The following is a 16,958-nucleotide window of genomic DNA, read 5'->3' as shown; positions in this document are numbered from 1 at the left end:
AGCGTTAAGAGGTCCTAATGCTGCTTTTTTACGCCCGCTGGTATTATGAGTCTTGAAGGTTTAGGGTCACCGCACACTTCTTTGGCCTTACCGTAAAAACGACTTACGTAAACATCGTAAAGTCTTTTTTCTATGGGACTTCCATAGCGGTGATATTACGAGTCTGTCCTGGGAGGCCAAAAAGTGAGCAGTACACCCCACCCTGTCAAGAGTCCTAATGCATTTAAAAGTCAGTAGTTACAACGCTGTAACATAAAACTCATAACTAAAGTGCTAAAAAGTACACTAACACTAATAAACTACCTATTAACCCCTAAACCGAGGCCCTCCCGCATCGCAAACACTATAATACATTTTTTAACTCCTAATCTGCCGCTCCAGACACCGCCGCCACCTACATTATATTTATGAAACTCTAATCTGCTGCCCCCAATATCGCTGACACCTACATTATATTTATTAACCCCTAATCTGCCGCCCCAAATGTCACCGCCACCTACCTACACTTATTAACCCCTAATCTGCCACCCCAACGTTGCCGCCACTATAATAAACATATTAACCCCTAAACTGCCGCACTCCCACCTCGCAAACATTTGTTAAATATTATTAATCCCTAATCTGCATCCCTAACATCGACGCCACCTACCTACATTTATTAACCCATAATCTGCCACCCCCAACGTCGCTGCCACTATATTAAATGTATTAACCCCTAAATCTAAATCTAAGTCTAACTCTAACCCTAACACCCCCTAACTTAAATAAAATTAAAATAAATCTACATAAAATTACTATAATTAACTACATTATTCCTATTTAAAACTAAATACTTACCTATAAAATAAGCCCTAAGCTAGCTACAATATAACTAATAGTTACATTGTAGCTAGCTTAGGGTTTAATTTTTTTTTTACATGCAAGTTTGTATTTATTTTAACTAGGTAGAATAGTTACTAAATAGTTATTAACTATTTCATAACTACCTAGCTAAAATAAATACAAAAGTACCTGTAAAATAAAACCTAACCTAAGTTACACTAACACCTAACACTACACTATAATTAAATAAATTAACTAAAATAAATACAATTACCTAAATAAAATTAGCTAAAGTACAAAAAAAAAAAACACTTAATTACAGAACAGCAGTAGTGTCAAACAGGATATAGCCAGTCAGCCAATCGGTTGCACATAGACATTTATCACTGCTCATTGTTTTCAGTTTTTTAGTAGAACATTACTTATGAGTTACATTAATTTTGCAGAGACTAATCATATGGAAAGTTTAGAGACATTTTTAAAAAAAAAAAATCACATAGTCTAATTAGTTTGATCATGTATTTTTTTTTTTAGATTAGAATGCCCCTTAATATATATATATATATATATATATATATATATATATATATATATATATATATATATATATATATATATATATATATTGATATCTATTTTAAAACAATTATATTAGTTATGTGCAAGAAGTAGCAGTAAAAAATATATTTATTTTCTGTAGTGCTCAACTTAATAGTTGTTAGCTGTGTACACTAATAAATCAAATGTCAAGGGTAAATCAGTTAGAACACTTATACTGCCAAGCATTTGCTGCAGATCCATTTATTTACTATAGGACTAAATGACTTGTTGCCAGTCTTGGTAATCTATATGTTTATTTGACAGAATTAAAAGACTAAACAAAAAGAGATACACTAGATTTTGTTAAACAAATAAATACAAATAATTCCCATCAGTACATCTCTCTAGTAAAATCTCTCTTAAAGGAACATTGAACACAATTTTTTTATTTCATGATTCAGATAGAGCATGACATTGTAAGCAACTTTCTAATTTACTCCTATTATTAATTTTTCTTTGTTCTCTTGCTATCTTTATTTTAAAAGCAGGAATGTAAATCTTAGCAGCCAGCCTATTTTAGGTTCAGCACCATGGATAGTGCTTGCTTATTGGAGGCCTACATTTACCCACCAATAAGCAAGCATAACCCAGGTTCTCAAGCAAAAATGGGCTGGCTCCTATGCATCACATTCCTGTTTTTTAAATAAAGATAACAAGAAAACGAAGAAAAATTGATAATAGGAGTAAATGAGAAAGTTGCTTAAAATTGCATGCCATATCTGAATCATGAAAGAAAAAATTGGGTTCATTGTCCCTTTAATAATAATAATAATAATAATAATAATAATAACACACATGCTTCCTACCAAGAAAATAGATATTTTTATTTGGAGTTAAACCTAACCCATAAAAGATCAGAAACTTATGTTATGCACCCTTAGATTTTCATGTGACTTCCATTATCATTTTGTCCTAATTGTTAAAGAGGCTTGATATTGTTATCCAATAGGAACCTGGTTAGATAGCCTTTGTTAACAGAGTGTGCAACCCAAAGCAGAGCATGCCCAAACTCTCTCAAATCATGACCTTGCTACTGCATTCAGTATAAGATTACTACATTTCTGATCACACATTTCTATGTCTTGCCTTTTATTATGCATGATACAAAATAAAGTTGTCCATGGGGCCAAAAGCAACAAGCTTTGGCAAGTTCTTGTATCTTATCATACATTGAAATGAATGCAATGGCAATTTTTTCTAACTATGATTGTGCTAACACAGGACATTCAAATTCATTAGACTCCAGCACTACTTCCCACTCAACAGTGCAGGAAGGTTACGATAGGGGGACAGTCCTGGATTGGAAAGATGTGTATGATTCATCTGAGATCACTGACCCACATGTGGGAGACTCTTTCTACAACCATCAAGACAAAAAGGGTAAGGCCTTGGAAAAGACATATTGATATATATTAAAAGGACATGTGGGGAGGGAGGTTAAAAGCAAAAAATAAAGTGCTGTGAATGCTTTCAGCTGGATTAAGCAATGTGTTAAACACATTGAACATTAAGGGACTCAAAAGTGCAAAAAGAAAATGCTGTAATATGTTAGAGCATTGTCTGCACATCAGAACATAAGTGCACTACTTACTGAACACATCTGGTGAGCCAATGACTAAAGACATGTGTGAAGCCACCAATTGCCTGCCAGCCAGCACCTAGTAGGGCATTGCTGTGCCTTAGTTCTAGTTGTTTTTTTTTTTTTAAGATACCAAGAAACGTAAAATTGATAATAAAGTATTAAGTCTCTTAAATGTAAAACTAGATCTCAACCATGAACGTTTCATTATTTGCTTTAAGATTGGTCAAAATAGCAAAATAAGTATGGAGACCACACAGAACAAAATGCAATATTGCAACACATGTCACTCAATCAGATATTTAAATAAATCAAATGAGGATTTATATGAGCTACTTTTGTATGTATAAATATTTTTTTATTTTTACAACATTATTCTGTCTACAGTTACCCAACTCCTTTGTTTTCAGACAGTTTTTTTATCACAGGTTAATGTGCTGTTTCCTTAGTAATTTTACTCAAAGGAGTAAAATGTTTAATTTTATCTTAATTTACTAGTATGACTGTTTTCCAGGTTTGCTATTGATGGCTGTCTCCCCCCCCCCCCCCCCCATAATCCATAAATTCATTATAGCACATCATTTTAAGACTATAAACCCTGGTTAAACACATAGCAGAAGTGCCCCTCAGGATCTGAGGAATACTGCTGGTCCACCTCTGATCCAATCAGCAGCACTAGTTGCACATCTGAGACGTGTGACTAGCGCTGATGATTAAATCAGCGACTGGTTCCGCTCATTACCAGCAAATCAGGTTAATTTATCTTAAATAATATTTCAAACAGATTACATATTATTCATGACAGACAGAAATGAGCTGATAAATATATTAAAAAAATTAACTATTGATTTAAATCAAAATATAAACAAATCACATAACACAGATTTTGTAACATCCATTCAAGCCATAACATGGTGTGTGTATATATATATATATATATATATATATATATATATATATATATATATATATATATTAGGAGCCTATTGTAGTTAAGTCTGGATGTAATTTGGTAAAAGATTACAGGGACATTAGAATAAGTTTTGTTTTCTAAATGTGAACTAATTTAATTCTCTCATTTCTCTGTAATCGAGAGAGGGATAATGACTCCCAGCTTCTCAGTACTGTCAGTCTGGATAATAGAGATCTACATTTGAGAGCTATTTGCTATTTATATTACATCATAAAACACACAAGGGAACGTGCCCTGGCTGTGTCACTAGGTTTACAATAGATTTGTGGTCCTAAGATGGAAGTCATTAACCTATAACTTGGAGTAATTGAACCACGACTGTTGATTACTTATCTTTTCCTCCAAAGACTGCAGAACATACCATAATTCTTAATGTAGGTGCTTTTGCTTTTGCTTATTACAATTTCCCTGTATATATTATTTAATTTCCATATTGAATTTGAATTCATTATGTATTAATAAGCGATTTTAAACATCTACTATAAACCTTAAAACAGAACATATGTAACTTTACTTGAGTTAGTTTACTTGAGTTAGTTTTGACCTATTTGAAAAGAGAAGCCACACAAATTCTGACCATTATCTCATCTGGTTCATTCAAAGAACTAATTTGAACATTATCTTGATGCTTTCTTCTCCTGTTATTTAAGAAATGTAATGGATGTAATTTTGTGTCTGTTCTCTCTCATGACACTATATACAGACATGATAATTTAATAAGGTTCTAAACCAAGAGTAAATACTGCAAAACACAAAATGAAAAGAGTAAGATCAAAAAATAATATTTCGAATGTGTAACAATATTTGCCTTTTTCTCTGTGTGGTACTGTTCTATAACACAGGGGTCAGCAAACTGAGCCCCCGGATGTTTTGGAACTACATTTCTCATGATGCTAAGACACTCTTTAGGCTGTCTGAGCATCATGGAAAAATGTAGTTCCAAAACATCCGGGGGCTCAATTTGCTGACCCCTTCTATAACAAACTAAGAGCACTATTCCATTTCTAAGTGTGATAAGAATACAAACTCTCAGGGGTAAAAAAAGAAACAATATCAAAAAACAATAATGTAAAAAAAAATGTCCATATTTGCTTACTCTCAAATTCTACTAAATATTTTTCTCTCTCCTGTTTCTACTGTAACAATGTGTTCAACATAAGGCATTTTTTGGATATTATATTGACAAAGCTGAAAGCATTTGCACACTCAATCACAATGGTAGCAGAAGAAATGCATGGGTGTTTGCCATTATCACATATGTGTGTGCTTGTACTCCTTGTCTGTCTCAGGTGTGACATTAATAGAGAACAGAAAGACAATGAGTAACTATGCTAATTTAAAAACCAATTAAACAAGGCTTGATGTTTTCTTATGATTTTGTTCTGTTTTTTACTCACTTTTTCTAATGATTTCATTTTGGTGATTTACAGTTTTTTTCCGTTGTATTTTTGTTTTGCTAAGTGCTCTGTGGTGTTATTTAGTGTAAATTTCTTTGAAAAGTGTTTTCTTTCATTTTCACGCTGACAGTAAATTCTTTTCTGTGTACTAATTCTTAATTCACTAGCTGCTTTGTTTGCAATGACACTGGTGGTTTAATGATGTCACATCCATATGCTCAGCATATTCTCTGCAAGCATAGGTATCTCAAGGAACCAGAAAATGGGAGGTGCCCCTTGAAATGACTTGACTCATGGGGATGTGACATTTACGTACCACAGCTTAATTAACTAAATATACTCTGGAGTTGTTTTGCCTTCATTTGAATTTCCATGTGTGCTAAAAATATATTAAAGGGACATTAAAACCATCTTTATAGATGCATTGTATATAGCAGCAGTTAAGCATCTGCATAAAAATATTTAAATCTGTCTTTTATTATTATTAACAACATTTTCTCTCATGGATCAAACCCATTGATAAGTTTTTTTTTAGCGAGCTGTATAGGTTACCAGTTTTCTTTGGCCAGTTAGAGACAGATATATATAAGTTCCTGCTCTAATCAAGACATCACTGTGTACAATGTTGCAGGGTCAAGACTCAGAATCCATTCCACCCTCTGTGGGTAGTGGACAAATATTTTTTAAATTAAAATCTACGTATAAAGTGGACAAAATGAATAATTAAAGTACAATATATGGAGAATTCAGTTTTAAATTTAATATCCCTTTGATATATTGGCAAAACTAATGGGTCTATTTTTGCCCACTTTTCATGCACTTAGCACATTCAGTTATTTATCTTACAGATTATTAATGTTGCTTATTGAGTTCCTACAACTCCAGTGTATGTTCTGTTCACGTGCACTGTTTTTTTGTTTTGTTTTTTTAACAAACCTGTGTGTTTTTCACCTTTGCAAAATAACCTACTCCTCACCCTGTACACTAACTAATTCCCTCCTGCTGCCATTGTAATCTAGACGACCTCCCTGCCACCTTCCCCAGTAGAAAATACACCAGCAAAAATTCATCTTTTGTCAATTGTTCCAAGGCTTTACCCTCTTGGTACTGACGTAATGCTTTTCTATGTGTTGTAGTTTTACTAACTTAACCTTTAGATGTCAACAATGAGTTGGGAGAAAATGAGGCCATTTTCTTCCTTAATATAATGGCATTTCCCTTGACCTCCCATTTTAGCCTTTGTCTGTTTCTTTCCTACTTTACCATCTCTAGATGCTCCATCCATCTTTATGACCTACTCCTTAGAGGTGAATGCAGCTAACTCCCTGTTTTATCTTGATGTCCCTAAACGTCTGGAGCCTTCAGTTTGTCTAATGAGGTTGATAAATTAGCAACAGTCACAGGCTGCTCGAGTTTTTTTTTTTTTTTTTTTTTGCTTTTACTCATGTAAAAGCTTTGTTTTATTAAACACACATGTGAAAACCAGGTTTGTCTTATAAATATACACATTTTGTCTCTGTAATAGTTTGCAATGTAATATAATAACTTTTAGCGAAACAAAAATGATTTTAGGAATTCAAAATAACTTTGTTTAACCTCTTCTGTTCTACAGTGAATCTGACAAGTAAAAGGATATTTTTAAATAATTTATTCCATCTAACAAATGGCCTAACAAAAGGCATTACATTTTTTTTCTCTGCTGAATAGTATTTTCTCTCTGCTGAATAGATCATTATTCTCATGCTGTTGTTTGATGGCTTGTTGATTTCCACCAAGAGAGCTGTGAGAGTTGTCATGATCAGCCAATGAGCATTAAAGAGACAATGTGCTGTAAAATGTGTTTCCCTTTAATATTTTCCCAGTTACTTGTTATACCAGCTGCAGAGTATCATATTACAGAATATTGCTACTTTAGATTTGTTTTTGTATTTGAACTAGGTGTTTTTGCTCATTGAAGACACCACCTACTGTTCCTAAAACTATGTCTGAGTCTTCAGAAAGAGCATACCTCCTTCTCTCTCTCTCTCTCTCTCTCTCTCTCTCTCTCTCTCTCTCTCTCTCTCTCTCTCTCTCTCTCTCTCTCTCACTCTCTTTATCTCTTCAGAAATACTAATATATTTTATTATGGTTAGTGGCAGTTTCAATTATCAAAACCAGATATTTAAATTGTAAGAAAAACCCTAAATGAACAATACCTATATACTCCTATGAAGCTGGCATAGCAAATCACTGGAAACATATTACGGAGTAAAACCCCCAAAATATACATAAGTACAGTTTAATAGAGAGTTTTTCCACCAACAGTGTTCTGGGAGTTGTCTTGATCAGCCAGTCACATGCAGTAACATACATTTCCTTCATTTCAGTTTCATGAAAACAGCATTTACCTTTCTGCCTAAAGAAAAACTGCTCTTTTATATGCGTTATTTATTATTATTATTATTATATTTTTTTTTGTACAATGCCCTAATAACTTTTCCACCATCAATGTGAGGCAAGTGTTTGCTGTTCTTATTATATGTCTGTATAAATTTCTCACATATAGGTTTATTATTTCAACTGCTATTGCAAAATTGGAAACATGTGAACATGATCTCCCCTTGAAAATATGACCTGTATTAGAATAATATAGATTGAAAAGATTGGTTTTGCTTTCATAGGGCAATTAGAACACCTAGCTTGATAATTAACTTTTCTTATGCATTATGCTTCATCTATGCTGAAAAAAACATAACAAAAACACATTTGGTTTAAAATTCATTTTAGCATTTAGACAAATCAAAGAAACTTAGCATAAGTATAAGAATCTGGAGTACACTATAATCTTGGAATTATTCAAGTGCAGTTTATAATATGGACTATAGAACTGAACATCTTTATGTTCATTAAAGATAAAAACAAATGCTCTAATGCTTTTGTGATATATTGTTTTTTTTTTAACTTTTGTTTACCTATATCTATGAACATGAATTAAATACTAAGGTCTTTATGTACTAAGCAGTGGAGGCTGCTTTGTAGCACTTGCAGTGCATGCTTGTTCATGAGAGCCTGCTTTCTGTAGCAGTCATATGACTTGTTTTTTTTCAACCCCTTAAGGACCAGACCATTTTTCAATTTCTTACAGTTAAGGACCAGGGCTATTTTTACATTTCTGCAGTGCTTGTGCTTAGCTGTAATTTTCCTCTTACTCATTTACTATACCATTTTTCTCGCCATTAAATTGACTTTCTAAAGATAACATTATTTTCATCATATCTTATAATTTACTATAAAAAATTATAAAATATGATGAAAAAATGAAAAAAAAAACAATTTTTTTCTAATTTTGACCCCCAAAATCTGTTACACATCTACAACCACCAAAAAACATGTTTTCATGTTCTTTGCTTTTTTTGCAAGTTCACGTAGCAATAAGTACACGTAGCACTTTGCTATTTCCAAGCCATTTTTTTTTTTCAAAATTTGCATGTTACATTTTAACACAGATATCTGTCAGGAATCCCTGAATAACCCTTTACATGTATATATATATTTTTTTGTTAGTAGACAACCCACAGTATTGATCTAGGCCCATTTTGGGATATTTCATGCCACCATTTCACCGCAAAATGCAATCAAATAAAAAAAATTGTTCACATTTATACAGACTATTTCACACACTTTAGGTTTCTCACTGAAATTATTTACAAACAGCTTGTGCAATTATGGCACAAATGGTTGTAAAGGCTTCTCTGTGATCCCCTTTGTACATAAAGGATAAAAATATATATGGCTTTGGCATTCCTTTTTAGTATTTAGAAGGCCACTAAATGCCACTGCGCACCACACGTTTATTATGCCCAGCAGTGAAGGGGTTAATTAAATAGCTTGTAGGGAGCTTGTAGTGTTAATTTTAGCTTTAGTGTAGAGATCAGCCTCCCACCTGACACATCCCACCTCAAACATCTCTCTTTCCTCCCCCACCCCCCAAAGGTCACCCCATCTTAAGTATTGACAGAAAGTCTGCCAGTATCATTTTTTTTTAAATGATATATTGTATGCAGGGTAGTATCCCCACTTACCTCCCAACCTCCCTGATCCCACCTAAACAGCTCTCTACCCTCCCCCCTCTAACTGTTAGGCGCCATCTTAGGTACTGGCAGCTGTCTGCCAGTACCCAGTTTCCAGTAAAATTGTGCTATTTTTTTTTTTAAAAAAACCCCGTTTTTTTCTGTAGTGTAGCTGCCCCCCCTCAATACCCTACCCCCTTCCCTCCCAGATCCCTTTCCCAAATCCTTTTGCCCTCTTACTATGTACTTATACAATACTATATGTGTCATAGTATAACGGTCCCACCCACTTCTGCTCCATCACGAGCACGCACACATGCGTGCCCCTGCCGCCACCCACCCCCACGCGCGTGCACCGGCCATGAGAAACAATCATGGACCGCACACCGGAACTACTCTAACGATGGGCCACCCACCTGCCTTCCTGCTAAGGCTCCCACCCACCAACGATCGGCACCATCGCTGGCCAATGCAGAGAGGGCCACTAAAATCACATGCTCTATCTAAATTATGAAAGAAAAAAATAGCTTTCAAAGGGACAGTATACACAAATTTTCATTTAACTGCATGTAATAGACACTACTGTAAAGAATAAGATGCACAGATACTGATCTAAAAATCCAGTATAAAACCGTTTAAAAACTTACTTAGAAGCTCCCAGTTTAGCTCTGTTGAAAAGATTAGCTGGAAAACCCACTGCAAGTGATTCTATAGCAAAAAAAGCAGACACCCCCTTCCTCTGCATATGAAAGACTCTTTACACAAACAGGAGCAAGCTGGAGTAGGTATATATCAGTTTTCTCCTAAATTTTTGGGGCTTGGTTAGGAGTCTGAAAATCAGCGCAATTAATTAAAAATAAGCAAAACTATACATTAAAAAAAAAAAAAAGCTGTATAGGCTATATAAATGGATGACCTACAAAACATTTATGCAAAGAAAAATCGAGTGTACAATGTCCCTTTCAGGTTAACTTTTACATTACATTCCCTTTAAGATGAGACATTTCTAGAATTGTTTTTGGAGACAATGTTCAAGATTTTTCCATTTACAAAAAAAGTTTGACACTTGAAAAAAAAATCTTACTTTAATTCCTTTTCACTTTTCATTACATTCAATGAAAGAAATGCAAAATACATATCAAAGCTTGATCTTATAATACACAGTGGTGCTAGGACAGCATTCTACACACCCCTCTGGCAAGCTAACAGTGGCACAGTGGGGGCAGTAAGCAATAAATCATATATACAAATGCTTTGGGGATTACTTTATCCTGATGAATCAGATCTGTGAATAGAGGTGTTTTATTATTTGCTTTGCACCTAAAATAACATAGCTAAACCTTATGACCTGAAGGAGATGTGATTGTGCTAACGGTGCATATGCTTTCCATTGGCTTTGCTGCTAATTAATGGGTCTCAAGGAAAAAAATGTTGCTACTGGCTCTTTTTCAGGCACCCTATGAATTTGTCTCATAAATGAATTCATACCTGTGGCATTGAACCAGTAAAAGAGAGGAATAATTACTGCTAATGAACAGTGACTTCAGTTAAACACATAAACATTGTTAGGCAGACTATGTCTAAAAGCTATTAATTGAACATGGTATGTGGTTAAAAATAATTGGAAACTGAGAATATATATATATACAGTATATATATATATATATATATATATATATATGTATATATATGTATTGTGCCTTCTGGGAACACGGTTTTCCCTGATTGCTTCCTCTTTGAGCTGAAGAGTGGAAGATACCACACACTCATAGTATACACCGTAAATATATCCCGTTTACACCGGATGCTGATGTGAGCAGTCTATACTACCCTCCGGTGTTGTGAAGCACACTGCATTATTTACCTTCATTAATGATTTATTTTGTGGCGTATATAGGGGGTGTTTACAAGCATCATACATGATTTTAATGCTTTGAATTTGTCTTTACATCAGAGGCTCACCTTTGAAAAGACTTTGTTTATTACCATACCAGTATGAACACAGACTGTATTTACACGCCTATACTATTTTTTGGACAGCTACAGTGAACTGTAATTTTTTCTTATATATATATATATAAAATCAGAATGTTTAAAATACAGAAAGCGATATATAGTTCTTAGTACAGCAAGAGATTATTAAATCAGGAAGGATTCAGAGGATAAAGGTGTAGGAGGTCTTATAGACATTATAAGATATAAACAATTGCTAGATATAATGATGTATTCAAAGCAAAGTTTAGTATGAAAATAAAATGCAGATGTAATTTTTAAAACTTCTAGCTGTTTAAATATTGAATAAATATGTATACAATTTTAGTTTATTTATAGTAATGGACGCAGCCATTTTGTAACTGGTGCACTAAGCTTAATGTGCACTAAACCGAAGGTGCGCAATGACGAAGGTCAAATAGTGGATTTATTATTGTAATAAATGTTTTAACAATGATTTAAAGGGATATGATAAATGACAAGGTGTTGGGCTGTGATAGCCTCAAAGGTATATTTGTTTGAGTGTAGATATGTCTATATGTATATATCACACACACATATCTACACACACACACATATATATATATATATATATATATATATATACACAGTATATACATATTGCGCCCTTCCCAGACCAACACCTTGTCATATACCATATCTCTTTAAATCACTGTTAAAATCTATTTATTTCAAGAAAAAAAATATATTTTTTACATGGTATATATATATATATATATATATATATATATATATATATATATATATACAGTATATAAAAATGATAAAATATAAATATGCTTGTGTTCTGTTATACATATATTTTAGCCTTAACACTGTACTTCAGGTCTCCAACCATGCTAGATTTTCATGCGCAAAATGTAACTCACCACTTATAATATGAGGGATAATAGCGCACCCTGCTCTATACATCAATAGTGTAGAGTATATGTCAGAAGCTAGTTAAGATTCTCAGATAAATTGTTTTTACCATTCACTTGTAATTCCAGTGGTTTATTCATAGCACAGGAAAGCGATATAGATAGCGCACCCTGCTGTACTATTGATTGCGGCCCACTGGTAATATAGGCCATTAAGTATAAGCTGCTTTTTTTTCTAGGCTAAATTGAATATTAATATGAACATCATTTTATTAAATAAACTCCAAAACACACCGACCCCCCTGCTTTATAAGTGTTTGGAATTAGGGGCCATAGATTGCTATTGTTCTTTTCTTCCTTGTATGCTTTTTGGAACATTTCTACTGCTGTTCTACTAAATATATATCTGATTTAATTCAAGTGTATATAAACTTCCTCTGTAACTGTAACCCTATAATGCCAACAGTGAAAATAAATAAATACAACTGGCACTAGCATTTAGCAGCCAGTGAGAAAATAATCTTCAAAACAGACATAAGGGCTGACATATCGAGCTCCGTATGGTGCTTGATGCCCCTGTTTCCGTGCCGCCGGAAACAGAAGTTATGAAACAGCCGTCTAAAGACCGCTGCTCCATAACTTGTCCATCTGCTCTGAGGCCGCGGACAGAAATTAACCTTATCGAATACGATCGGGTTGATTGACACCCCCTGCTAGGGGATTGTCCGCAAATCTCCAGGGGACGGCATTACACAAGCAGTTCACATGAACTGCCTATGTAATGATCAATGCAGACAACGTATGCTGTTAGCATTTATCGATGTGCGGCGGACATGATACGCTAAATCGCATCATGTCTGCTTGCACTATGATATATTGGCCCCATAGTGATGAATTAACGGTATATTGGAGACATAATCTTCTAGTACTTATTGGTATCTACACTATTTTTGCTCTGGAAGACTTTGTACGATGAGTGATGGCCTAATGTAAGCTCAGGTTGCTCACTGAAAACTCATCATTCACATCAATTAATAAAATTATTCTTATTATTATTGTTTTGCGGTTTTATTGTACTTTTTTAATTGTTTAAAAAAAACTTGGCAGGATTTGCATATCCCGTTTTTTACATGCAGCTGTAATTACCTTATCTTTACCCTGTGGTTATTTTTCTGCAGCTGTCTAGAACTCTTATTTCCTTCATATAGCTGTATCCACCAACAGTCATCTAGACACTCTCTTAGTTATACATACCAGAGCACAGTCAACACCATACTGCCCAGCTAGTCCACAGCACAAAGACAGATATTAATCAGCCTATTAGTCATCTTATTCCACACATAAGAATACCCTGTGTGCACAGTAATATCCTATATTATCTTGTCCATTGCCATTGCTTTATCATTTATATGCAAGCACCCTGCAACTCCTCAGACAGAAAAACACTCAGATTACTGACCTTTCAAATCTATGATAGTTTTTAGATATGTGATAAAAAACAAAATGAGCAGAGATAAGAAAAAAATTGTTGATTGAACTATGAAGCATTCAAGGTAAAGTCTACTTGATTTACAATTCCTTTACTACCCATTCCCCAGCTTTGCATAACAAAAATGTTTATATTAATATACATTATACTCTATAAGCCCCTGCAGGCTGTCTGTTATCTCAATGCTTTTTTTTCCCCTTAAAGGGACGGTCAACCATAGAATTGTTATTGTTTTAAAAGATAGGTAATCCCTTTATTACTCATTCCCCAGTTTTGCATAACCAACACAGTTATATTAATGTACTTTTTACCTTTGTGATTACCTTGTATCTAGGAACCTTCTTCCAGCCCCCTGATCACATGACTGTGACTGTTTATTATCTATTGTCTTAAATTTAGCATTGTATTGTGCTAGATCTTAAATAACTTTCTGTGCCTGAACACAGTGTTATCTATATAGCCCATGTGTACTTACTGTCTCTTTGTGTTGAAAAGAGATTTAAAAAGCATGTGATAAGAGGCAGCCCTCAAAGGCTTAGAAATTAGCATATGAGCCTACCTAAGTTTAGTTTAAACTAAGAATACCAAGAGAAAAAAGCAAATTTGATGATAAAAGTAAATTGGAAAGTCAATTAAAATTAAAAGTCCTATCTGAATAATGAAAGTTTAATTTATACTTGACTGTCCCTTTAAGCTTTTTACAATCTTGCATTACAGCCAGGCAGTGCTTGTTCATGTGAGCCATATAGATAACATTGAGCTTATTGCCATAGATAATAATTATGGGTTCACAAGAGCCAGAACTAATTGGCTAAAATGCCAAATTGTAAAAAAACAAACACTGAGATAAGGGGCAGTCTGCATGTGTTTAGTTAAGGTAATCATAGAGGTAAAAAGTATATTAGTATAACAGTGTTGGTTATGCACAATTGGGAAATAGGTAATAAAGGGATTATCTACTTTAACAGTAACACTTTTCAATAACACTGTCCTTTTAAAGTGAAATTAAGAAATGAGAGAGGTATTCTTAAATAGAAAAAGAACGGAAGAAGGGTTGTCATCATTGCTGTAGTTTTATATTCTTGTGACTTTTCAGCAGATGACTCCAGCTAAGCTGTTACATTCTTCAACTCTGTATCATCTGGTTTGTTTTTAAAATTACTACTTTTGCTAGCAAGTTTGATTGGGAATCTATCTCCCTAGAAGTGAATCAGAGGTCAGTGAATGGTAGAAATGTCCAGTGTTATAATAAAGAGGTAGTGTCTGCATCCAGGATACACACAAAACCCTTTAAAAACATGCAATTATTTTCCTGGAACCCTTAACCGAACATCCACTGTACCCATAGCCATGTACTTTAAAGTATGAGTAAACCATGATTTCAAACTTGGCACGAACCACACCAAGTCTATTCAGATTTTGCTGTTATCTGCCTTTAGCCTCCAAAACCCAAGTTGAATAGTAACTGCATTTTACTTATGCTTGAAGTCCCGAAACCTTTACTGTTATGTGGCTTATTGTGCAGCATTCTTATGTATAGAACATGCTCCATTTTCAAGCTTATGGTTTTGTCTGTGTCATATTGGTATAATCATGTTGCTGCATCTGAGTTTTCTGCCCCTGTTTAAATCTGTGTGGAGCTTTGAAAAATCACCCCCACCCAGATATGTTCATTAGAGTGTTACAAATACACTTATTGACTGTTGACTTTTCCTCTGGGCACTTTATTTTGAGTTTTGTTTCATTAAACAAAGTTGGCAATGTTGACGTTTACTAGATCTGACTATTTCTTACCGAGCGAAGAGGTCAGAGCTTAGAATAAATGTGAAGATAAAAGAAGAGATGACAAAAATTGTTAGACTAATGACTTGTCTTTTCTATGCGTACACAATGTGGCAGAGGAGATGGATTAGAATATTAGATACCATGTTGCCTGATTCTAATAACCGGAATATGTCCTGTCAAGTTCAGTGACATCAAAAGGAATACGCAATAGCTAAAGCAGAGGAATGAAATATGTTTATTGATAGTGTACACAAAATGTAAAGCTTATTCATTGGAGAAGATAACATAATATATCCCCAGGGGTCATATAGAAAAGAAGATTAAATTCTGATTTCTATTACTTTTTTGTTCACACACTTTAAGTGTATTTATTTATACCTGGCATTTTTTTTAAAATCATTATTATATATAATTAACAATATGTCTCAATGTTTGGGGAAATATTTTTTTCTAATAAAGAATGTTTTTTAATGAATAGACAAGGATTATTAGGCAATGTTTGCCCAAATTTTTTTATCTGGGATAAACATGAAGATGTTTAATTGATAAATAGGCTTATCAACTATGTGCTATATTTACATAAATTAGCTCTTGCACTGTGATGTATATGTTAAAATGCTAATTTTCGCATTTGCTATGCACTGTCACATTTAGCACTTTTATATTGAAGGGTATTAATGTAATATGCCTCTTAAGAATGCAGTTTGGTCCCCTGCAGAGGGAAAATGATTATTTTTGTCAACATTATTTTAGCAGTTTGAAAATGCAGGAGGTGTAAAACAGCAAAAATGTCTCTATGCATTTTGATTCAATGACTAATCTTTCACATTTTTTTAATTTTTTTTTGCAAAAAAAAGTCTTTAAATATTCAAACCAAAGAGAGATGTTGCTAAGAGAATGTGTTATTATGCTTTGATAGGATAGGATAATACAGATGTGCAATTAGCATACAGATAATAGGAGTACAGTGCACAATTATCCACACGTTGCGCAGTATTAGCAAAATGAACAGTATATTTATAGTAAATGGGGATAATGAATAAATTCATTTAATTTCTGAGAAAGTTATTACAGTGTCTTTGTGAAATAGACAAATGTCCTACCCATCTGGTGAGGCCAAACTGAAGGCCACTTGTGTACCTTAAAAAAGAAATGTAAAATGATTTTGAATACTAATAGCATAATTAAAAAAACAAAAAAAATTGCCATACTCTGATATAGGGTTCGATTCATCAAGCTCCTTAACTCATCCCCTACATCTGAGGCGACGGACAATCCGCCTGATCGCATATGATTGGGTTGATTGACACCCCCCATGCTAGCGGTCGATTGTCCATGAATGTGCAGGTGAAAAGCTTGTGCAATTTTAAATGCCAACTGCGTATGCGGAT

General features: G+C 33.9%; 1 protein-coding gene across 3 annotated transcripts in view; it reads left to right on the top strand.

The window, feature by feature from the left end:
* SEMA6A (semaphorin 6A) overlaps positions 1–16,958 on the top strand; it is a 204,434-nt gene that overhangs the window by 147,012 nt on the left and 40,464 nt on the right. The window contains exon 18 of one of the 3 annotated variants that reach the window (XM_053701580.1): positions 2,662–2,802. The exons of 1 other annotated variant lie outside the window; for it this stretch is intronic. In XM_053701580.1, coding sequence (XP_053557555.1) covers positions 2,662–2,802 — 141 coding nt within the window. Of the gene's footprint in view, positions 1–2,643; positions 2,803–16,958 lie in introns of all 3 variants that reach the window. One more of the 3 variants, XM_053701579.1, reaches the window with a different exon arrangement.

The sequence above is a fragment of the Bombina bombina genome, chromosome 2, assembly GCF_027579735.1.
Source record: "Bombina bombina isolate aBomBom1 chromosome 2, aBomBom1.pri, whole genome shotgun sequence".
NCBI lineage: Eukaryota > Metazoa > Chordata > Amphibia > Anura > Bombinatoridae > Bombina > Bombina bombina.
Note: the sequence above shows the minus strand (reverse complement) of the source record. Positions and strands in the feature narration are given on the sequence as shown.